At 35.2% G+C, this 24,220-nt stretch overlaps 1 protein-coding gene across 2 annotated transcripts; it reads left to right on the top strand.

The window, feature by feature from the left end:
* The first annotated feature begins 68 nt into the window (after nucleotides 1-68).
* LOC106106798 (probable sodium/potassium/calcium exchanger CG1090) lies at nucleotides 69-23,248 on the top strand. Of its 2 annotated transcripts, none has more exons than XM_013287457.1 (16): nucleotides 69-417; nucleotides 11,289-11,466; nucleotides 11,887-12,041; nucleotides 12,708-12,770; nucleotides 13,296-13,437; nucleotides 14,074-14,184; nucleotides 14,650-14,827; nucleotides 15,227-15,373; nucleotides 15,937-16,034; nucleotides 16,891-16,997; nucleotides 17,554-17,676; nucleotides 18,872-18,962; nucleotides 19,235-19,399; nucleotides 19,853-19,955; nucleotides 21,038-21,168; nucleotides 21,575-23,248. In XM_013287457.1, exons 1-16 carry the CDS (start codon nucleotides 406-408, stop codon nucleotides 21,772-21,774), a joined length of 2,004 nt encoding a protein of 667 aa, XP_013142911.1. In that variant the 5' UTR covers nucleotides 69-405; the 3' UTR covers nucleotides 21,775-23,248. The 2 variants fall into 2 exon arrangements, with proteins under 2 accessions (XP_013142911.1, XP_013142912.1); XM_013287458.1 differs by lacking the exon at nucleotides 69-417 and adding an exon at nucleotides 10,759-10,886.
* The last annotated feature ends 972 nt before the right edge of the window (nucleotides 23,249-24,220 follow it).

The raw sequence follows: 24,220 nt of genomic DNA, 5'->3' as shown, positions 1-24,220 counted from the left end.
TTTCTACTTCTGCCACAGTCGGCTTGGCGGCGCCACTGCGCTCGGACGCGTTGCTAACCTCTTGGGGATACCGGCCACTTTATTCTGTGATCCTGATTCAATTGTGCGTTTTTAAAAAGGATTCCTTCAATCCGATCCTTGTTTCCAATTAACTCTATCATATATCTTACTCAAAAACCATAATAATCAATTCTCATCTTTACTCTAAAATTAATTAAATGATTTCTTAAAGGATTCTAAATATCGATAGTAACAATGGGCGTTATATTTTAAGCTTCTTATCCAGGGGTGCCAAACATTTTCAATAGCGTGTGTTAGTTACGTAACGTCGCCGGGGAAAATCGATATCCTGAGCGTATAAATAGCGACCTACGATTGAGAACAGCTGGCTGGCCGCCAGACAAAATGCAGGCTGTGGTGAGTTATACGAATCATTAATAAAAAAATTACAAGCATGTAGCTTTTAGGGCCTGTCCCACTACTGGCTGATAGAGGCTCAGATAACTTATAAATGACGTCACAGTCAGATAAGGGAACAAAATCCGATATTTCCATCACAATTTGGTGGGACAGGCTCTTAGAATATCATTAACATGCTAACAAGATTCTTATTTGATAGTCACCTAAAGGTGTGTACTTAGTGTATGCGATGTGTTGAGAAAGGGTTAATATTTCAATCCTTTTCCTTACAGCGTTGGCACTGTATGCTCTACTTTATCATACATCTATCTGTCGTCATATTTGAGTAAACTCCGATCTTAAGAATATCTTCTTTCACCGCAATCCATCGACACTTTCTTCCGTCTTTCTTTGTGTTCTGAAAAAGAACATAATAGTAAAATATTACATTTAACTACATTATAATCTTACTTTTTGTATGGATGGATGTTTGCTAGCACTTAACACCAAAATCCATTGATCTAGATGGAATTTAGAAGTTGTAGAACATACTAAAAATGATTTTTATAGTCATCTGCAATAGTAAATTAATAATTTCTTTAAAATAACATAAGCAAGAAATGATTTTCTGGTTTAAAATACAATCTACAAAGATAACCTATGTGACATTGTCTTCAATAGATAAGTGTTATATCTAATATTTGTAATAATTTACACATTATCAAAGCATACGATACAATCATAGTCATAGTTGTCCCACTGAGCGTCCGAGCCACTCCTTGCCATGCATTTTATAAAACTACCCCTCACTATTCCTTCCGTTTTCTAATATTATTCTGACAATATTGTGGTTTTAAATAAAGATTTAACAAAAAAAAACTTTTAAGGATATATTAAAGTAGTTAAAAAGCTAACAATACTAATATTTTTTTTTATTATGAATGCGAAAGTTTAGAGGGATGGATAGATGTTTGTAGCCTAAACGGGTGAACGGATCTCTGTAAAATTTGGCATAGATGTAGAGGATAGTGGAACAACAATAGGCTGATTACTTTTTGTTTTTTTTTTTATTCCATTCGGTTGGAGTCGCGGGCGGAAGCTAGATATAATTCTGTTACAGAAGTCTGAGGTAAATGTTGTTTTTTTTAATTTTATTAACCTAAAAGCTAGGGTAACATAAAAAGTATTTTTTATACAAGTGTAACATTTGATATTTGCTTCATTTTTAATTGTAGGTTAGTTCAACGACGCGTGTGCACTTCTTGATGTTAAAATTAACGAACGAGTTTCCGCGTATTTTTTGCTATTAATATAACAGTATTACACTGTATAATAATAATAATGAAGCCTCTTTATTTCCATATCTAAGATTTTTACAATTGATTTACATAGTATTCTAATATATATCTTATCTATCTTATTAATCTTATTAATATTATAAATGCGAAAGTTTAGATGGATGGATGTTTGTTAGCGTTTGTAGCCTAAACGGCAGAACGGATCTCCAAGAAATTTGGCACAGGTTTAGAGAATAGTCTGGAAGAACACATAGGCTACTTTTTATCCCGGGAATAGGTACGGTTCCCGTGGGATTCATTAATTTAGTTTTTAATGTTTACTCGATCATTCTGCAACGGTTCGACATATCTTATTGAAATTTGGCACAAATATAAAACAAAGTCTGGAGTACACATGGGATAAGCTTCATCTCCGAGAAATGTCCGGTTCCCGAGGGATACGTAGCTTTTTGTAATTTATATAGTTTGTATGTTTTCTAATACCACGGGTACGAAGTCGCGGGCAACAGCTCGTTGACTTATAAAAAGTATGTACAAGTTTTTGCGTTAGTATTGTTAGTTTCTTAGTTTTAGATATGGATCCCGTGTTGGGTAAAGGCCTCCTCCGCCGTTTTCCATGCCCTTCTGTCCCTGTCAAGCATCATCCAGTCGTTTCCTATTTTATCAGTAATGTCATCAGCCCACCGTTTATTAGGTCTTCTAACTCTTCTTTTTCCTCCTGGTCCCTTCCATTTCGTTGTTTCTATAGTCCACCGAGAGTCAGTAAATCTGGACAGGTGTCCAGCCCATTGAAATTTTACACTGTACATCCGTGCAAATAGTTATCTTTTATTTAAAAAGAAAATAAAGATGATAATGCTTCTATTTTGTTGATTTAGGATTGGTATATGCAAAGTAATGTGTACAAAGTTGACGTACGAAATGATTTTAATTTTCTTTGTCTTATAATTTTGTGTTATTTGGAACACTCTGTATAAAGTTCAATATTTTAACCAATTCAAACATCAATGGATATCTTTTAGTGAGTAGAGTAAACGGATACGATTCTAATTAAACATTGGATAATCTAAATATAATAGGATAAGAATAGGGTTGTTAATTACATTTAAAGATATGTGTGCTTGTACAGTCGAGGAAAGTGGTGTTTGAACATTTTAAAACGAGAGTCGGAACAAAAACCAATATAACGCAGCTTATAAATATCTGTACGAAAAAAAATCGGTTAGTAATACACGGCTAGTTTCTTATTATCATTATCCCTTTTTGCACTCACTGCTATCTAATTAGTTTTTTTTTTATAACATAAGATGGCAAACGAGCAAGCGGCCACCTAAATCCGCCAAAATGGCGAAGCGACCGCTGCCCATAGATATCTGCAATTGCAGATGCGTCGCCTACCCTTATCCGACGAAGGAGAAGACGCACATAAAGAGGATATTTCCTCTTCCTATGCATCTCATCCATCGTCACATCCACTTCCCATCCTCTCATAAGAAAAGGATGGTAAAGAGGAAGGGAATTAAATTAGGCCTCCGGCACCACACTCATCAGACGAAACACGGCATTGGTTCCATTTCACGCCTGTCTTCTGTGTGGTCGTGGTATTACACCGGGCGTGCCGGCCCTTCAGTGCTAAGATGTTAAAGCGGGCACTACCACTAAAGTAGTTATTTGTAGGCGGAGTTTGTCTTGTTGCAATGAACAAGGTATTTTTGCCAGAAGTAGCACTATTAACAGAATTTAAGACACATATTTAGATGTTTCAATATTAAGCCGATAAGCTTAAAGCAGTCCCAGTGCTAGAGAAGGTAAGAAGTAAAAGGTGTTGAAGTTATGAGGGATGAATAGCATGTAACAAGGAGAACGTTAGTTATGAGTGTGGTACACCGGTAGTAGACATAGAAAGAGATGGATGGATTGCGTGAAAGGTGACATGATCAAGGGAGTGATGACTGAGATGACCTATGATAGTTATTTGGAGGACAAAAACCTGTTGCGCCACTACGGGAGTTGGATAAGGAGAAAGATGATGATGAAGCAAAAGTATTATAAAATGAAAGACAATAGTAATTCTGCACAATTATCTTACTAATATTATAAATGCGAAAGTTTAGATGGATGGATGGATAGATGGATGGATGGATGTTTGTTAGCGTTTGTAGCCTAAACGGCTAAACGGATCTCTATGAAATTTGGCACAGATTTAGAGCATAGTCTGGAAGAACACATAGGCTACTTTTTATCCCGGGAATAGTTACGGTTCCCGTGGGATTCATTAATTTAGTTTTTTAATGTTTACTCGATCATTCTGCAATGGTTTAACATATCTTATTGAAATTTGGCACAGATATAAAACAAAGTCTGGAGTACACATGGGATAAGCTACATCCCTGAGAAATGTCCGGTTCCCGTGGGATACGTAACTTTTTGTAATTTATATAGTTTGTATGTTTTCTAACACCACGCGGACGAAGTCGCGGGCAACAGCCCGTTAATAAATAATTACTTCTCATATATAAAAATATTGTCTAATTCTAACCTCGTAGTATTAGTTTAGAATACGAGAAAAGCTTTATACTTTTTTTTATAACATAAGGTGGCAAACGAGCAAGCGGCCACCTGAATTCGCCAAAATGGCGAAGGAACTGCTGCCCATAGACATCCGCAACTGCAGATGCATTGCCCACCCTTATCTGACAGAGGAGGAGACACACATAATCTCCCCTTCCTATGTATCTCCTCCTCCGTCAAATCCACTTCCTCTTCCTATCCTCTCCTTATAAGAAAATGGTGGTAAAGAGAAAAACTATATACATACTTTGGAAGTATTACGTCAAGTGACATTCATTTGGAAAAGAGCCAGCTTCAACTTGGTTTAAGTTATTGAAGCAACAAATAGAAAGGTTTTCTCGTAATACGTAACTTAAATGGATTACTGAGAGATGTAAAAGTTTTTAACTCTAAATATTGTTTTACTTTTTACGTATTTAATGTGTTTCATTTAAGTTTATTTATCTATTTATGGAAGGCGCAAACCAATGATCTAGGCTAAGTCTAGGTTACATTTCTACTATTTTTGAGCCTTGAAGGAGCTGTCACATATATCCTCTGATTACGCCCATAGATCAAAATATACAATTAATAAAATTGGAATGAATGTAATACTTCAATACTAATATTATAAAGAGGAAAGATTTATATTTATGTAGTTTTGTATGTTTTGAAATAACTACTAGAAGAGGAAATATCCTCTTTATGTGCGTATCCTCCTCCGTCGGATAAGGGTAGGCGACGCATCTGCAATTGCAGATGTCTATGGGCAGCGGTCGCTTCGCCATTTTGGCGGATTCAGGTGGCCGCTTGCTCGTTTGCCATCTTATGTTATAAAAAAAAAACTACTAAGCCGATTCTAAAAATTCTTACACCATTAAAAAGCTGCGTTATTAGTAAGATAGGCTATATATTTTAATTTCACGCAGACGCAGTCGCGAGCAACAGCTAGTATGATATAAAAATATTTATTACGTAAACATGATCTAATAGCGTTGCTTACATCGAAAACCCATATTCTTGTCTGTCTAAAAATTCGCGTTCGTTTGTTATAATCTCCTAAACTGAAAGGCATGCTCAGAATAAACGAGATATTTTAAGTAAGATACTTAGATCTTCATTATAAGCGTACCTAAATCCATATAGTGACGTAACTGTAGGTATCGACAAGGAGCAAGTCTCAACACTCCAGACGTTTTGGCACCATAAAACAAACATTGTCCTAGTTACAGAGTTCAGATTGAAGCCAAAATGTTAACATGAGTTGTAGGTATCCGAAAAAAGATGTCTGGTGTCTAGACTCTAGGTTACTGTCTAATTTGACATTAGATTTGATGCCTTTGATAGTTCAATCTTACTAATATTATAAATGCGAAAGTTTAGATAGATGGATGTTTGTTAGAGTTTGTAGCCTAAACGACTGAACGTATCTCAATGAAATTTGGCATAGACGTAGAGGATAGTCTGGAAGAACAGATAGGCTACTCACTTTCGTTTTTTTTAATTCCACGCGGACGGAGTCGCAGGCGAAAGCTAGTTGTGCAATAAATATGACTTACATAAGCTTCTGTTTTTTATTCGTATTACACTAAAGAATTTTAATATCATTCTTCTTTACGTAAATTTACTTAAAAATATATTATTAAGTAATAAACATTTAACATTAATCTGGATTTACATTTTCAATAACATTTTTAATCATAAAATTAAAAAACAACATCAATTTTAATTTCATGTCATACGAAAATTTTCTCTCGTATTCCGGAAGGATCGCAGAACATTTATAGCATAATTATAATTCCATTGCCGCTTTTATTAAGTGCTTTATAAAACGGTTATCTGGGCAATCCGCAATGTAAGTTCCTAGGGAAAGTCAAGGCTATTTCTGAGACAGGACGGCACCGGAATGACGTCACAGGCGCCTTGGGGAATAAGCAAGCAATATGTCCTAATTTATGTTTTAACATTTATTATTTTTATTATATATCCTAAACTGATCTAGATGAAAAAAACAGATAAAAATGCACTCTGGATTATGTGATTGAGTATTATTTTTAAATCATAATTTAACAGTGGTAGAGCCCGCTTTAACATCTTCGCACGAATGGGCCGGCTCGCGCGCTATAATACCACGACCACACAGAAAACAGGCGTGAAGTGGAAGCAATTCCGCGTTTCGTTAGATGAGTCCCTTTCCCTTTCCACCCTTTTCTTAAGTGGAAAGGATGGGAAGGAAAAGTGGATTTAACGATGGAGGAGACGCATAGGAAGGGGAAATGTCCTCTTTATGTTCGTCTCCGCCTCCGTCAATTAAGGGTAGGCATCGCAACTGCAATTGCAGATGTTTATGGGCAGCGGTCGCTTTCCATTTCGGTGGATTCAGGTGGCCGCTTGCTCGTTTGCCACCTTACATTATACAAAAAATCCACATTGCCTTGGTCAGCGTAGAATTAAAAAAAAGTTTATAGTGTTCCCGCGTGCATCGGCTACCTTCACGTCAAAATCTTGTCTAAATCGGTCAACTCGTTTCGCAGATTACTCAGAACAAACGCGGCTTACGGACAGACTGACAGAAATTTCTTTTTCGTTAAGTAACAAATACATCATGTGTAGGAAACATAACTTTTTTTTGCAATATTACATTAAGACGGTTCAATTTTATTGCACATATAGATGTGCATAGTTTTTAGTTTTTACTTTGATAAAAATAGAGAGAGATGGAAAGTCAGTAGCTGTCTCATTATTAAAGAGTTAATTATTAAAACGATATTTATTGAAATCGAGTTATTAAATTCCGCCTACGGTTTTATGTAAGAGTTTAAAAGTAAATGTCAATTTATTTTAATTTACATAATAAATGCGAAAGTTTGGATGGATTGGATTATATATCACACAATGACTAATATCACTTGACTATGATGGTACAGAAGGTTTTTTAAAAATAGTTCAATAAATTAAAGAATGTATACAACTTAGTTACGCTTAAATATAAAGTAGTTAAAACATGACATAAATATATGTACATATCTTTACAAAAACAAACACTTACATACATATATACACACATACGCATGCACACGTCCACACACACAAACACACACAATACACCAAGTAGCTTATAACAAAATATTTTTTTTTATGTATAACTCTCATCTTATTTTGTAACCATGTATTTTAAATTCCGCAAGACAATTGTTAAAAAAAGACACTGCCTCCAGAAACACAGTTATTACTAGCTCAGGAGACAGAGTCAGAGTCCCACTAACTGTACTAAACTGTTTTAGATCAATAAAGGATTTTTTTTATTTATGTTAGAGTTTGCAGCCTAAATTGCTGAACAGATCTCGATTATTTGGCATAGATGTGGAGGATGTTCTGGAAGAACATTTAGGCTACTAACTTTTGTTTAATTCGACGCGGACGGAATCGCGTGCAAAAGTTAGTAGTTTTATAATTTTCACGGGATTTATGTTAACTTAACATTTCCAATTTAAATTCCGCCCGGGGTTCTAAAAATAGCTCCCCAGGGGTTGAACGGAGATGCAGGGGTATGGGGGTTGTAGATAAGGTCAGTCAGCTTTCAAATTCCTGAACAACCTACTAAGATAATCGCTTTTCTTTAATCTAAAATCTTCGTTGAATCCAATCCGAATTTTCCTTTATTGAAATATAGCTGTTCCCGTGCGACTTCATCCGCATGGAATTATGAAAATTTTATTTCATTGCTTACATTTGTCAAATTATCAATTACAAATGTCAAAATGACATGACATGATGACAACCTTGCTTCCTTGATTGGCAGCTACTTATAGTCTCTTTCACACATTAGGGTTTTTATCCAAAACATTTACCTCCTAAGTTTAATGGCGTTAAAATATATAGCCTAAAGCATGACGTAAGTGTAGGGCTGCTTATTAAATCAAAGAATTATTCAAAAATATGCTGTAATTGCTGACATCTTAGGCAACAAAGAAGTGTGTGTTTACTCTTTGTTATAATAGTATAGATATAGCGTTTCAAGATATTCTTCTAATCTTTTACCTTGTAATCTTAGTAAGCTAATTAAAAATTCTCGTTTTAGTTAAGACTAGCTGTTGTTCGCGACTTCGCATTGGATTAAAAAATATAGCCCATGTTACTCACTGATAAAATAGCTTTCTAATGGTGAAGATATTTTGAAATCGACCCAGTAGTTTCTGCGTTATTTCAATACATATAAAATACAAATCTTTCCTCTTTATAATATTAGTATAGATTTAGTGTTTATGAAAGTAATGGATATTTCTTTGCTTATATTTTAAGAGAAAAAAATTGTATTTATGTAACGAATAAAGTCATAGTTACTTGAGATATTTCAGATGTTAATTGAGCATTAGAAAACTATATTCTCACTGAGTGAGATAGATTATTTAGTTGTTAAGTGACTTTGTTAGCTTTTATAATAATAATAATAAACTTTATTTCAAGCTACACTTCTTTTTTGCTCGTAATTTGTTAGTAACAGAAAAAACTAAAACGATTTTTTTTTCTTATCAAACGTCATATTTGGTCCTTGTATGTGTTTCCATTATCTAGTAATTTGGTAATGTGACAAAGGTGACGTGTGTTAATGGACATTTTAAGCGTTCGACAAGTTTATCGATATAGTGATGTAATCTATCGATGTGAATCATCACATCACTAAACCACTTAAGATAAAGATGAAGATTTCTGATTGAGCAAATAAAGCAAGATTTTATTTCTTCTTTTTTTTTAAAAAATCAGTGATTAGCTTTTGCCCGCGACTTCGTCTGAAAATTAAAAAATATAACAATTAATATAGTCTATGTTCATGTATAATGCAGCGTTTAATGGTAAAATAATTTTGGAAATTATTCCGGTACTTTTTGCATTTATTCCTTACATACAAAAATACAAACCTTTCCTTCTTATAGCATTAGTATAGATTTATATTGGTTTACAATTTCTATATGAATCATAGTTTCATCAATTTATGGCTTTTATTTCCTTTAAAAAAGTAGAAGACAGCAATGAAGCTACAGGGCTTCTTGTTAAACCAGTATAACTTGACCTATCGGTTTTCTTAAAGCTGTAAAAATATGGATGAAATTACAACCTACAATGGTTCTCTGTACGCTGGTTATCCATGTAAACTGACTCATTACATTTTCGGATCAATACAATGTGAACGCGTTTGAAACGAAATTGTGTAAGGAATTTTAATGACGAAGCTATTAAACATATGGTTGTCTCTGTTTATTTAAAGCGAACGAAGGGGATCACAGTATGTTTGTGTGTTCGTTTTTTAAATTGTTCTTTATAACTCGAATGTTACAATTTATCTTACTAGATTTTGCCTGCGACTTCGTCAACGCGGTAATAACCTTATTAATGCTTAGCTTTCGCCCGACGCCGTCCGTGTGGTATTAAAACAAAAGTTAGTAGCCTATGCGTTTTTCCAGACTATACCCTACATCTATGTCAAATTTCATCCAGATCCCTTCCAGACACTGTAACAAACATCCATCCGTATAAACTTTCGCATTTATAACATTAGTAAGATTACTTTTGCGATATTCCAGGCAGTTTTACATTTCCTCTATATCCTTAAAGCCGTTTTGAAGATAGTTTTTAACAAATATCCTTTTTTTTTTTTTTTATAACATAAGGTGGCAAACGAGCAAGCGGCCACCTGAATCCACCGAAATGAAAAGCGACCGCTGCCCATAAACATCCGCAATTGCAGAAGCTTTGCCTGCCCTTGATTGAAGGAGGAGACGCACATAAAGAGGACATTTTCCCTATGCATCTCCTCCACCGTCAAATCGAATTTTTCCTATCCTTTCCTCTTAAGAAAGGAAAGGAATGAAAATTATGCACCCCGCATCTTATTTATGGCATTAGTATGAAGTGTTTCTTGATATTAGCTGAATCGCTTATTTATCGTGTTCTTTTGTTTTATTTCTACTACAATTTTAATAAAGCGATAAATTCCTAGCACTAGGACATTCCATTTCAGTCATTATAGTATTCTAGAGATGCCTTTTGCTGGCAAATGCCTTACATTACGTGCATAATGGTTTAATACAGACTTCAAAAAATGTTTACCATTTTGATTTACATTTTAGTACCGATAGATGTCGCTTTTATAAGTTCCATAATTGTTTCGGAAAATAATAAGAAAGGTTATGTCGTATTTTGTATTTCACTTTATAATTTTAGTCACATTTTGTTTACATTGATATCGAAAAACAGATTTTTATTGTAAAAAAGTTTCGTTTCTTTATCCCCGAGATTGGGAATTTAACAAAGATAGAAACAGGACCAATGAAATTATAGTAATTTAATGGGCATTTTCACTAATTGTCCGTTTTAAGGAGTTACTTAAGGCGTCTTTAAGGGGCCCTAGTAATAACAATACGATGATTTAAAGGTAGCTTTTCAGAAGGATCTTTATACCCACAACAAAATAAAAAAATTAATGTCAACTAGTCACTTGCTGTCACTTGATTTCTCAAATGATTTAATAAAATGTTTATCTAAAATAATGCTTTAACATATAGTGCTCTAATAATGCACCCAATTAATAAAGATAAAAGCGACTTGTGGCTTAATTATTACTTATTATTGACGTGAATGGTAAGGTTATTATAATCATAATCATATTAAGGGCTGGCCTCAGTTGGGTGTAGATAGGTTGGGCTCAGCTTATCAAAAATAAGCAGCCTCGAAAGCAACACGGTGTAGAGGGTACTGGTGCGTTCCACTGGAGATCCTGAGACCCTCAATTCGCACCTGAGGGCGGCCACCGAGAGGTTTTTAGTGAGTAGAAATCACAGGGTATAAAAAATAGTTATTATGATCATGTATCCTCTTCCACACCTTCCAGACTATCCTCTACATCTATACCAAATTACATCGAAATTCGTTGAACCGTTAGGCTACAAACTCTAACAAACATCCATCTAAACTTTCGCATTCATAATATGATTAGGCAATATATCCTTGACATCTGTGTATCTGATTCCTTTCTGCTTACAGAGGATGAGAAGACCGCGTCGGCATCGCTGGCTGACTGTATCAGTTTTTTTTATTGCCTACTCCATCTTCCAAGCGGTACTGAGCGCCTCCACGTCGCCCTTGATTGATAAACTGACGACCACCGGTGAAGATTCTCCGCCAGCGAGCCTCGAACCAAGCTCTAAAGGAACTACTAAAGGTGAAAATTGGGAAATAATACATGATAGAAGTATATGACATTTTTTATTGGACAGTTTAGGTATCAAATGCCGCAATGTTTCTTACTGAATCAGTTTGTTTAGCTAATCCATGCATATAATAAAATTGGAGTGTCTTTATGTAATATCGAAAAAGATTTCGCGAAGATGACGTATTTGTATAGCTGATAACGAAAATCTCATTTTAAAATTTTTGTCTGTCCGTAAGCAACGTTTCCGTAAGATATAATTTTTACGAGACTTTGTTGGAAATGTTTATGTACACGCGAATGTTATAGACGACCATTTTTTTAATTCCGCTTATCTTGTATAAACATCTGAACGTTGATGCGTAAACCAAACAAAACCGCAACACTAGAAGAATAACTGCCTAACATAAACTTCTATGTACTTATTTTCAGATACGATTGTTTCGTCCCCCCTACCGGCGACTGGTGCCGAAGACGAAGATAGCAGTGAGATACCACCAGAGGGCGGCAAGAAGGGACTCAAAGGAATAGAGGAAGAAGAGGGAGAGAAGAAGAAACAGAAAGATGATGGTTACGTTAAAACTAATGCAAGTACCCTTGTACATGTTTTATTTAAAAGATTAAAAAAAATTGTTAAAGTATATAAAGTGATATTCGATTTTAGTTCAGTTTCTTCAGTAATGATGACTTTTTAATTAAAAAAAAATTATTAAACACATCTGTAAATCTTTTTCGTTCATAATTTGATTCGAAACCTTTGTTCTCTACCTGAATCCTATGTGCATTGTTTTATGAAAACTAGCTTTCGCCCTTGACCGCATGGATTTAAATTAAAAAAATAATGTAAGTAGCCTATGTGTACTTTCTGACTACCTTCTACATCTGTGCCAAATTTTATTGAGATCCGTTCAGCAGTTTAGGCTACAAATTCTAACAAATATCTATCCATCCATCTAAACTTTCACATTTATAATATCAGTATGAAGTATGATGCGAAAGTTTAGATGGATGGATTAATTGTTAGAGTTTGTAGCCTCAAAGTCTGAACAGATGTCGATTGAATTTGGCACAGATGTAGAATAAGGTCAAGAAGTACATACATACATGTAGAGGATAGTCTGGAAGAACACATAGCACTTGGTTTTGATTTTTTTAATACCACGCGGAGTCGCGGGCGAAAGCAAATTTAAGTTATTAGTAATTCAATCTTGTAATGCATAAAAATATTGTCAACGTTTGTTCTTTATCTTCAGGATGAGGATGCGATCCCTACAGTTCATCCATTGAGGAATTGTACACCGCCTGCTATTGAACAGGTAAATACTATGCAAATAAAACATCATTTTTTTTTTACAACATAAGATAGTAAACGAGCAAGCGGCCACCTGAATCCGCCAAAATAGCGAAGCGAGCGCTGCCCATAGACATCCGCGATCGCAGATGCGATCCCTACCCTTTTCCGACGGAAGAGGAGACGCACATAAAATGGATATTGCCCCTTCCTATGCATCTCCTCCACCGACAAATCCACTTCCTCTTCCTATCCTCTCCTTATCAGAAAAGGATGGTAAAGACAAAGGGACTTAAATTAGGCCTCTGGCACCACACTCATCAGACGAAACACGAAATTGCTTCCATTTCACGCCTGTCTTCTATGTGGTCGTGGTATGACACCGGGTGTACTGGCCCATTCGTGCTAAGATATTGAAGTGGGCACTACCACTGTCAAGTAGTCGAATACTTCAAACTTCACTTTTGACAATGTTTAAAACAAACATGATTATTAATTCTGAAGAGTCTACCTCTTTTCTGTAGTATATTTTTCTTGTTTGATATTCCAGTTTCCTCAACCTCTGATGGGTCAGACAGCGCGTAAGCACGGCGGCCTTATTCTGCACATCCTGGTAGCTGTGTTCACCTTCATCGGCCTCGCTATCGTCTGTGATGAATACTTTGTCTGCAGCTTGGATAGGATCTGTGAAGGTTTGTTTAACTATATACAAATTAGTGTTCTTTGTACATATGGTAATGTAAAACGTTGACTAGTACACAACGATGAATCGTCGACGCAATTTGTTTATTTAATACAGGCTTTTAGATACTGTAGAGATTTGCTTCGCCATATTTAAAATCGCAGCAACTCTCACTATGTTCTTGAAAGATTGCGAACTACAGCTTTGACAATGACAGATAGAAATGACGATGCATATGTCCAACTTTTATAAGATTGTATTATGTAAGTCGCTTAGTGACCAATCGTCAGGTTTCTTTGGTCCATGTCTGTGTGGGATTAAAAAGAGTGCTACTCCAGGATGTAACCCTTGTTTTTAAAAATTCTAGTCTAGCAATTGTATCGCAATTATGAATATACTAGCTTTCGCCTGCGACTCCGTCTGCGTGGAAATAAAAAAGTAAGTAGTCTATGTGTTCTTCAGATTATGTTCTACATCTATTCCAAATTTCATCCAGATCCGTTTAGCAGTTAAGGTTACAAACTCTAACAAACATCCATCCATCCAAACTTTGTATGATTATTAACTTACTAAGTAAGCTGATGTTTACTATTTGTTAATTTTACAGTTATAGTCGAACAGTAGACTAATAATAAAACCATTTCAGAACTGAAGCTGGCGCCTGACGTAGCTGGTGCAACTTTCATGGCCGCTGGAAGCTCCGCTCCTGAACTAGCCACTGTTGTTATTGGAGTGTTCTGCGCACAGGATGATATCGGTATGCAATATTATTCATTTATTACATACGAGCCGTTTTTGTGCGGCTTCATCTGCATGTTATAAAACTTTCATTTTATTGTATACATTTTTGAAATTACATATTGCAAATGTCAAAATTCAAATGCACAAATGACAAGGAAAGCCTTTGACATTGGATAACAATTACCGTTACTTGCAAACTTTCTTCCTTGATGTTGTCGGTTTGTAGTTTTTGTCCCTTTCCCGCTTGACGATTTCTTTTTAAATACTTCCTCCCTACATTTAATATTATAAAATGTAGCCTAAAGCATGTAGGTAGGGCTTTTTATTAAGAAATATTTATTCAAAAATATGTCATGATTGCTGTCATCCTAAATAACTAAGTAGTGTGTGTACGCTTTATTAGTATAGATTTTTTATTTCATTTATGTACTACTGCGCATGGTTCTTTAAAGCCAGTGTTCCAGTGATGTTCTGTTCGCAGGCGTGTCGGGTGTGATCGGGTCGGCTGTGTTCAACATAATGTTCGTGATCTCGGTGTGCGCTCTGTGCGCCGGCACGGTGAGCCACCTCAACTGGTGGCCGCTCTGCCGCGACTGCTTCTTCTATGCCATCTCTATACTTGTTATGCTCTGTACCATCGCCAATAAATACGTCTCCTGGTGAGTTATATAAAGGAAATCCACATTCTGGGCTTAAGCACTTGTAGATCTAAAGTACAGGTGCTATGACTGCAAAGAGATAAAAATCATATAGAGGAGGAATAGGTTAATACAATTGCTTTTAAATAAATTGCCAATGGATGTCGTTAAATAATACATAAATGTTTACATTTCATTTTGTAACACTGTTAAGTTTCTTAAATGAGAGGGATCTTAATATAGTTTAGTAAAATGTTTTATTACATGTTGCATAGTACCTTTCAGAGAAAGTACCTAAGAAAAAATGTGTTCACTGCCTAGTCTATATATTTATTTAATGTCTTTGTCTCCTAGCTATGATTATCGTAGCGATCGTAGACTGTTCTACGAAGAAGTCTACGAGAATGTTTGTGTTACCAGGCCGGAAGCTCTGTTCATGTTGATAATGTACGGCGTGTACTGCATCGCGCTGCGCTTCAACACGGAGCTGGAACGTTGGGCGCTGACCTTGCCGCTGCCCTTCAAACTACCCACGCGCGAGGAGCAGGCGGCGCTCGTCACTTACAGGTCTTATAATCTATACTCATATAATAAAGCGTAAACACACTACTTTGTTGCCTAAGATGTCAGCAATTACAGCATATTTTTGAATAATTCTTTTTTTAATAGAAAGCCCTACACTTATGACATGTTTTAGGCGTATTATCATGCTATTGTACTTAGAGAGTAAATAATTTGGAATAAACGGTCATGCGGTAAAGGGACAAAAACTACAAGCAAACAAGGTTACTATGGTAACAGTAATTGTTATCCAATGTCAAAGGCATTCGTTGTCATTTGATTTATGACATTTGTAATTGCGAATTTGACAAATGTAAATAATAAAATAAAGTTTTTATAATTTCATGTGGATGAAGCCGCATGGGAACAGCTCGTTTTTCATAAAATAGTGGAGCTAGAGTATTTGTGAAGGGAACTGTACACACATTTAAGATTTGATAAATTAAACATAGGTACAGTCGCGTTCGATAGCGGTAAACTTTTAAATATGGTAATTGTTAGAATGTTACTAATTAACAAAAAGCGAAAACTAGTGTTCACACATTTAGACGTATTGTGTTTGTGTATAGAAGCGCGGGCGGACAGCCTCCGGCCGCAGGCGCCAACGCAGAGGAACAATACACGCAGATGGAAGGACAGACCAAGGAAACTCCTCAAGAACCCACCGGTAGGTCTACTGGCAATTATTTATTCTGTAGCAATCGACCTGAGATTCTATAACTTTTCCTACCTGCGGCTACATTTGTATAACTTATGTCCATGTGGAATTAGATAATGGTGTGTTCTTACAGACTATCCTCTACATCTATATCAAATTTCATTCAGCTGTTAAGACTACAAACTCTGACACACATACATCTATCCCTGATAACCCTTATACTATTACTAGCTGTTCCCGTGCGACTTCATCCGCATGAAATTATGAAAATTTTATTTTATTGTTGAAAATGACATGACATGATAACAACCTTGCTACCTTGATGTTGGCAACTTATGGTCTCTTTCCCACATTAGGGTTTTTATCCAAAATATTTATCCCCTAAGTTTAATGGCGTTAAAATATATAGCCTAAAGCGTGAAGGAATTGTAAGGCTTTTTATTAAAAAAGGATTGTTCGAAAATTTGCTATAATTGCTGACATCTTAGGCAACAAAGAAGTGTGTTTTTACGCTTTATTATAATGGCATAGATTTTGATTGACTTTATTTACAACTATCGAACAAAATCGTCGAATACTCCGTTAAATCTGTTGTAGAAAAAGTAGTGATAATGATGTGATAGTGATAATAGATAGTGATACATACTTGATTAATATCTTAAGATTTCCTTGATTAGAACACCCTCTATGGAAGTCGACATTTTGTTATTCCTATGACGTTCGTTACAACGGGTTTCTTACCATGTTTGGGTTGTTTAATTTCCCGATATTATATCCCGTATCTTTCAAACATTATATTTGTAAAAATGGCAGTTTAAAGTCTTTTTTTTTGTTTTTTGCAGTCTTTTGTCTTGTACTGTTGCAGCTTATAACCCGGATGGTGCGTACGACAACGCGGCCTACAACGCTGAGCCTATCCCCGTGTGGGACCCCAACGCGGCCTGGGACCCCAACCAAGCCTGGGATTCTTCTGTATGTTTGTTTATGTCAAGTAATTTAGACAAATGAAATGTTTTACATATTTTTGCCAGTGGGTAAATTGTTATTAGGGTTTTTTTTAACTGTTTTATTTTGATTTAAAATGAAGCATGACCACGAATAGATTCTAATGAGGGGTTTGTAATCACAGTTGTGTAATTAATTTTATATTATTTTTACAACTCAAAATAAATTAAGATATCGTATAATGATGGTAAAATGTAATTCTAAGTATATTTTATTTTCTTTTGAAGTACTTTATCGATACTAATGTTATAAAGAGGAAAGATTTGTATTTTTGGATTTTCGTATATATTGAAATAACTCAAAAACTACTAGGCCTAGGCTATTATTACTAATTATATATACCGAGTAACATTGGATTTATTTTAACTAATATTTTTATTCCGTACGGACGAAGTCGCGAGCAACAACTAGTCGGAAACAACAAAATAAAGAATAAAGATTTCTATTCTTAATGTATTATTTATTTTATACGGTTATGAAATTAATTAAAATTATTTAAGCATTTAAAATTGTTATTTTCTAGACGCAAGGAGCGCCCACACAGCCCGGTTGGCGACCTGACAACCAACAGACCCAAGCACAAGCACAAGCACAGGCGCAGACGCCAACGCAACCGCAAGAGAACCAGCCACAACAATCTTCGCTGGTACACATTTTTATATCTCTACTATATTAATAAAACGTAAACACACTTCTTTGTTGCCTAAGATGTTAGCAATCACAGTATGTTATTGAATAATTCTTTTTTTAATAAATAGTCCTACACTTGCGTCACGCTTTAGGCTATATGTTTTAACGCCATTAAACTTAGGGGGTAAATATTTTGGATAAAAAACCTTATGTGGGAAAGAGACCATAAGTTGTTGCCAACATCAAGGAACTAAGGTTATCATGGTTTGACATCATGTCGTCATTTTGACATTTGCAATAGATAATTTGACAAATGTGAACAATAAAATGATTTTTTTATAATTTCATGCGGATGAAGTCGCATAGGAACAGCTAGTTAATTGTAAAGCTCATGTTAGTTACCACAAAAAACATACATGCGGTTTCTTAATGTAAACACGAAGTGTAGCGTGGTTTACGGCCTAGTTCTAGCTTAGGGATTCTTAGGACCTTAGTGGGGATGTTTAGAGCTGGTGATGGTGCTTTGATGATGATTGGGTTATATTGGGGTCTAAGTGCTTTTTTATAATGAAAATTTCATTTATACTTTTATTGTTCTTAACTATTGTACCATTAATGCTTTTAAATTTAATAAACAGATCAAAGTAAATAATGTAATATTTTTATAAAATAAAGTTATTGGCTTACCCACGCTAGTGAAGAACGGGAATGCCTATATAAAAAAAAACTAAATGTCTATGCATAGCTGTGAGCGGCATATTGTTAAGAAGAAGAAATATTACATTTTTAATCCATCATCCATCATGGAGGCCTAATTTAAGTCCCTTTCTCTTTACCACCCTTTTCTTATAAGAAGAGGTTGGGAAGAGGAAGTGGATTTGACGGTGGAGGAGATGCATAGGAAAGGGAAATATCCTCTTTATGTGCGTCTCCTCCTCCGTCGTATAAGGGTAGGCAACGCATCTGCAATTGCGGATGTCTATGGGCAGCGGTCGCTTCGCCATTTTGGCGACTTCAGGTGGCCGCTTACTCGTTTGCCACCTTATGCTATAAAAAAAAACATTAAGTTGACTACACAGGTGTTTTTAAAGAATTTGTCAGCGTATCAAAGGAATTAATTAACGATGTCTTGTCTGTAAGACCTTCAACATTACACTTTTAATTGATAATGTGACTTTTTACAAAGTGTTAAGGTGTAATTTGTGTTGCAGCCGATCGCGCCCGCCATGCCCGCCTACTACAAGGCAAAGGAGTACAACCCGGAGACCGCAGTGGACCCGCTCGTTAAACCAGTTGGTGCAAGTGAGTTTTATACATGACTAGCTTTAGCCCGCGACCCCGTACGTGTGGAATTAAAAAAAAAACAAAAGTAAGTTACCTGTGTGTTCTTCCAGACTATCCTCTACATCTATACCAAATTTCATCGAAATCCGTTAAGCTGTTTAGGCTACAAACTCTGACGAACATCCATCCATCTAAACTTTCACATTTATAATATTAGTATGATTAAATGCGGTTTTAATTTGACTATTTGAATAATTCGGTTAGTAATATACCATTTGTACAATTTGCAGACAAGCTGCAGCTGGCGTGCTGGTACGTGGCGTTCCCCATCCACTGGTCGTGTCGGCGCACGATGCCGGACTGCCGCGGCCGCTGGTACCCCGTCACCTTCATCATCTCCATGCTCTGGATCTCCTTCTACTCCTACTTCATGGTCTGGATGATCACAATCATCGGTTAGTACGAAGAGTAAGAAATATATAGAGGCGGCATTGATATTTCACTTGAAACAATTTTCACATGTTTTTTTTATTGATTCTTACAAACTCTATCTATTTATATATTTAAATTGTTAATAGGTGTTTTTAAATAATATTTAAATGTTTATATTTTATTTTTAAAAAGGTTAATTTATTTCATATCAAGAAATGGAGCATATCAAAATTTTGTAAAATGTTTTATGACCTGTCAATACAAGGACACGAGGTGGCACTAAACGTGACAACTCGTTTAGTACCTTTCAGAGAAAGTACCGGTTAAAAAAGTTATTCACAATTATATTTTTTAAATGTTTTTTGTTGATTGCGGTTTTTGCTATTTTTATAGTGTTTCAAATATCCATTGGTAGATGCCCCTAGTGCAATTCATAGTCTAATTATGACTAAATAGTTGATTTTGTATGTCCTCAGGGTACACTTTGGGTATCCCTGACACAGTGATGGGGCTGACGTTCGTGGCGGCGGGCGTCTCCGTACCTGACGCTCTTTCCTCGCTCGCTGTCATCAAGGAAGGGTAAGCTGTAACAAAAATAATTAAATGGGAGAAATGCAGGTCTTTGGATCCTCTTGGAAGCTACTCATGCATTAAGCAGTAAATTTTACAAAGTGATCTTTTTTTGGTTACGGGAGAAGGGGAAATCTAAAGATACCGGGCCTTCTGGGGAGAATAGGGTTATGTGGAGTTTGACTTACTAAATTTTTGGTGGTAACCTCACCAGAACCCTTTACAAACTGCCCTTCAGGGTGATTTTTCAATTTTCAGAACAAAATAAAGCGTTAACCTTAACTGATCACATCTGTGAAATAGATAATTTATGTAAAAATATCCTAAAAAAAAATAATAGTTTATTGCAACAATTAGATCAGATAATAATAGGATAGGATTAGGATAAATCATCTTACTAATATTATAAATGCGAAAGTTTAGATGGATGGATGGATGTTTGTGAGCGTTTGTAGCCTAAACGGCTGAACGGATCTCCATGAAATTTCGCACAGGTTTAGAGGATAGTCTGGAAGAAAACATAGGCTACTTTTTATTCCTGGAATAGTTACAGTTCCCGTGGGATTCATTAATTTAGTTTTTTAATGTTTACTCGATCATTCTGCAACGGTTCAACATATCTTATTGAAATTTGGCACAGATATAAAACAATGTCTGGAGTACACATGGGATAAGCTTCATCCCAGAGAAATATCCGGTTCCCGAGGGATACGTAGCTTTTTGTAATTTATATAGTTTGTATGTTTTCTAATACCACGCGTACGAAGTCGCGGGCAACAGCTCGTACTTTACTAAAATTTAGATAGATGGATGTTTGTTAAGAGTTTCTAGTCTAAACTGCTGAACGGATCTCGATAAAATTTTACATAGATGTAGAGCATAATCTGGAAGAACACGTAGGCTACTCACTTTTGTCTTTTTATTCCACGCGAAGGAAGTCGCGGGCGAAAGCTAGTTATCAAAATAAAGCGTTAATTATGGCCGTTACTAATCGTATTTATGAAATAAAAAATCTATATTAAAATAGATGAAAAAGAAGCTTTTTTTCTATTGAAATAACTACATCAGATTCCGTTATATTATTACTCCAGTTACGGCGATATGGCGGTCTCTAACGCGGTGGGGTCCAACGTATTCGACATCCTGGTGTGCCTCGGCCTGCCCTGGTTCATACAGACCGCCATCATACACCCCGGCAGCCACGTCAATGTCATCAGCAAAGGTTAGTACCATACCATACACTCTATTACACAGATTTTTTTTATAGTAGACACAGGTTACTTAGTCGTCACGTACATTTTTAAATAACAGCTGTGAAAAATTATTCTCAATATCGCAGGCCACTTTGGCGCGTCCTTTCTATAACTACTCTATGATATTGAAACTCTTAAAACGGGCGCACATCTTTGACTAAACAATTGTACAACTGTCGATTGTTTTGCTGCAATGTGTAGTTGCACAACTAAAAATCGAATAGTGTGCCCATCTCCATATGAATACATACCCAAAGCGAGACTAAACAGTTGTGCGATAGTTCAGTCAAAGGTGTACCCGTGCTCTAAGGATACATGGTTTCACGTTAAGGAAATATAGTTATATATTTGTAATTGTATTTTATGATTTTCCAGGTCTAATCTACTCTACGCTGTCTCTGTTCTCGACGGTGATCTTCCTGGTGGTAGCGACGCACGCCAACGGCTGGAAACTCGACCGTAAGTATGGCGTGGTATTGATGATTTGGTACCTGCTCTTCATAACCCTCGCCAGCCTCTACGAGCTGAATGTCTTTGGCAACTTCCATCAGCCAGATTGCGAATCTGCGTATTAATTTGTCTACAAGTTTATTGTTTGAAAATAACAGTTTCATACTCTTTGACAGACAAAGAGTATCTCACCGATTTGTCAAAGAGTATGTAACCGATTTGACAAAGAGTATGTATCGTCATTTTTTATTTTTAAATGTTTGTTGGTTAAATGAAAATAATATTAGCATTTGTTTTATGTTTGCCAATCAACTAAGTTAACTAAGCTTTTAATGTATATTGAATAATGATCTCATTAAAAATATTAAACGATCTGTGTTTGTAAGTAGATTTTTCAGTATCAGTATAAGTTAATTTTTTATGTAAATCGTATTTAATTTTGCAAATAAAGAGCGCGCTACAAAATACTGGCCACAAAAAAATACATGTAACGGTCTAATACATCTTATGAATAATAAGACATCGATATTGAAATAGAATCTATAAAAATAATTTAACATACGGAAGGAACCCAAATAATACTCAAAGTTATTAAGGATTTTCTTCATTTAAAAAGTTAAACGAGACATTATTTTTGGTAATACAAGAGTTTGATTTATATTTTATTGACATATTTTTGTTTTTTAAATAAACGTAATTTATTTTTTTATTCTAAACTCTATCTCCACACGATCGTGGCCTATCCACGCACAAATTGAAAATAAACAGCATTCAAATTTCCTATACTGGTAAAAGGGTTTTCAATCGTAAAACATCGAGATCCACGAATTAAATATAATACAAATTTAAATAATACAGAAAACGGTTTTTAAATATAGAGTACGTATTACATATTAGATTTAGATGTCTTTTGTAATAGAAACTAGACAGCTTAATAAATTGTTAGAATTTTTTTATACTATTCGCTCATTCTAAATTATACTCTAGTCATTTTAGTTTTTAAAAATAATTTTATTGTATTATTTTAAGTTGATTATGAATAGAATTTTCTAATGTTTACAAATGTTACTATGCACCCTTATACGTTTGTACCAAGATTTGCAACGGACACACCTACCTCGGCCTTCTTCCTCAAGTTACTACCCGATGAAAAGAGTTACGTCTTTTTAAAATATTCTAACGTAGAATGTACCTTTTTCGTCGGATGTAGAAGTAACTTATTCCATTTTTTGCTAAATGTAGTGCGTATTTTTAAATAATTGATCTTCCTAATTATTCTATCTGTTTATTATGTTTGCATTATGCCAGTATAGTAGGACAGTTTTAATCCGTGCTGGCATACAACTGACATAATGTAGACGTTCCAGACTGGTTCCAGTGAGTCAATAATCCATGCTAGGATATCGCAATTACCTTACTGTACTGGAATAATATAACCATTTAAATCTGACAGATTGCGTAAAAACTGTTGTAAATGTGGTACTACCGCCGTGACATTTGATATATGCTATCTCTGTCTTCTTAAAAGTAATTTAATAGATGTTAATGTGTCAATATGCCAGTACACTCGAAATAATAGTCTTTTAAACTTGGTTAACACTTGGCTACTACAGTTTGACAGTACCGGAGGCTAGGCGTGGTTAGTATAGACTCACAGGCACCAGTAAATGTTCTCATTATGCCAGTCAAACACTAAATCAGTTATTGAAAGTTACTGTCTAACTGTACTGGTATAGTGTCAACTAGGCATTAATATAGCTTTTAATTATTTTCTGATATAGTATGGGCGTGCTATCAATAACGTTGCTTGTGAAATTGCTTACCGTAGGTTTCCATTTTAAAGTTGTACAAAAACATGTTGTGATACATCAATAAAACAAGAGATGTGTTTTTCAATATGTTTTTCAACTTTGTTTCCAGTGAAAACTCAATTTGTCTGTCTTCGATAGCCTAAAAATCGTTATAGTTTTAAATTTAAAATTTGATGTATAACTATTTATCTGTATAGATGTTAAATGTAACTGTCAATTATATTATTGGAAGTTGTTAAGTTTTAGTAAAAAAAGTTGTAACAATGTCATTGACATAGAAAAATCTTCTCGATATCTTTGACTTTTAAGAGACAGGACCTGTTAAACGCGCATTGTCTATCATATAAAACCGAACAATATATATTATACTTTATAACGTACTGATAAGTATGGGAGTAACTAAAACAACGCTTGCTTAATGCAGACTGGTTTATTGACGTCACCTAGACGTAGTCGTCGGGCGCAGCCGACCGTTCCATTCCAGGCATGGTACATGTGCATACACAACACGTATATTTAGTGTGTATTTTTAATCCAGTGTGCGTTTATATGCACATGTGTGATTTTTTTCCCGCGAAAATTACCAGACTTTTTATGTAATAAAATCGCGTATTTTTGCCTGGTCCATTTCTCTATAGTTAAAGGAATCTTGCTTTCACCTAACATCTATTTGTTAAACCTTTATGAGGAAATACTTCTTTGTAATATTTATAGAATGCTATTAAATTGTTTTTCTTTAATAGATCTACGTATGTGTGTG

The sequence above is a fragment of the Papilio polytes genome, unplaced genomic scaffold (assembly GCF_000836215.1).
Source record: "Papilio polytes unplaced genomic scaffold, Ppol_1.0 DF822178.1, whole genome shotgun sequence".
In the NCBI taxonomy this organism is placed as follows: domain Eukaryota; kingdom Metazoa; phylum Arthropoda; class Insecta; order Lepidoptera; family Papilionidae; genus Papilio; species Papilio polytes.
This window is presented reverse-complemented; position numbering and strand designations above follow the sequence as displayed.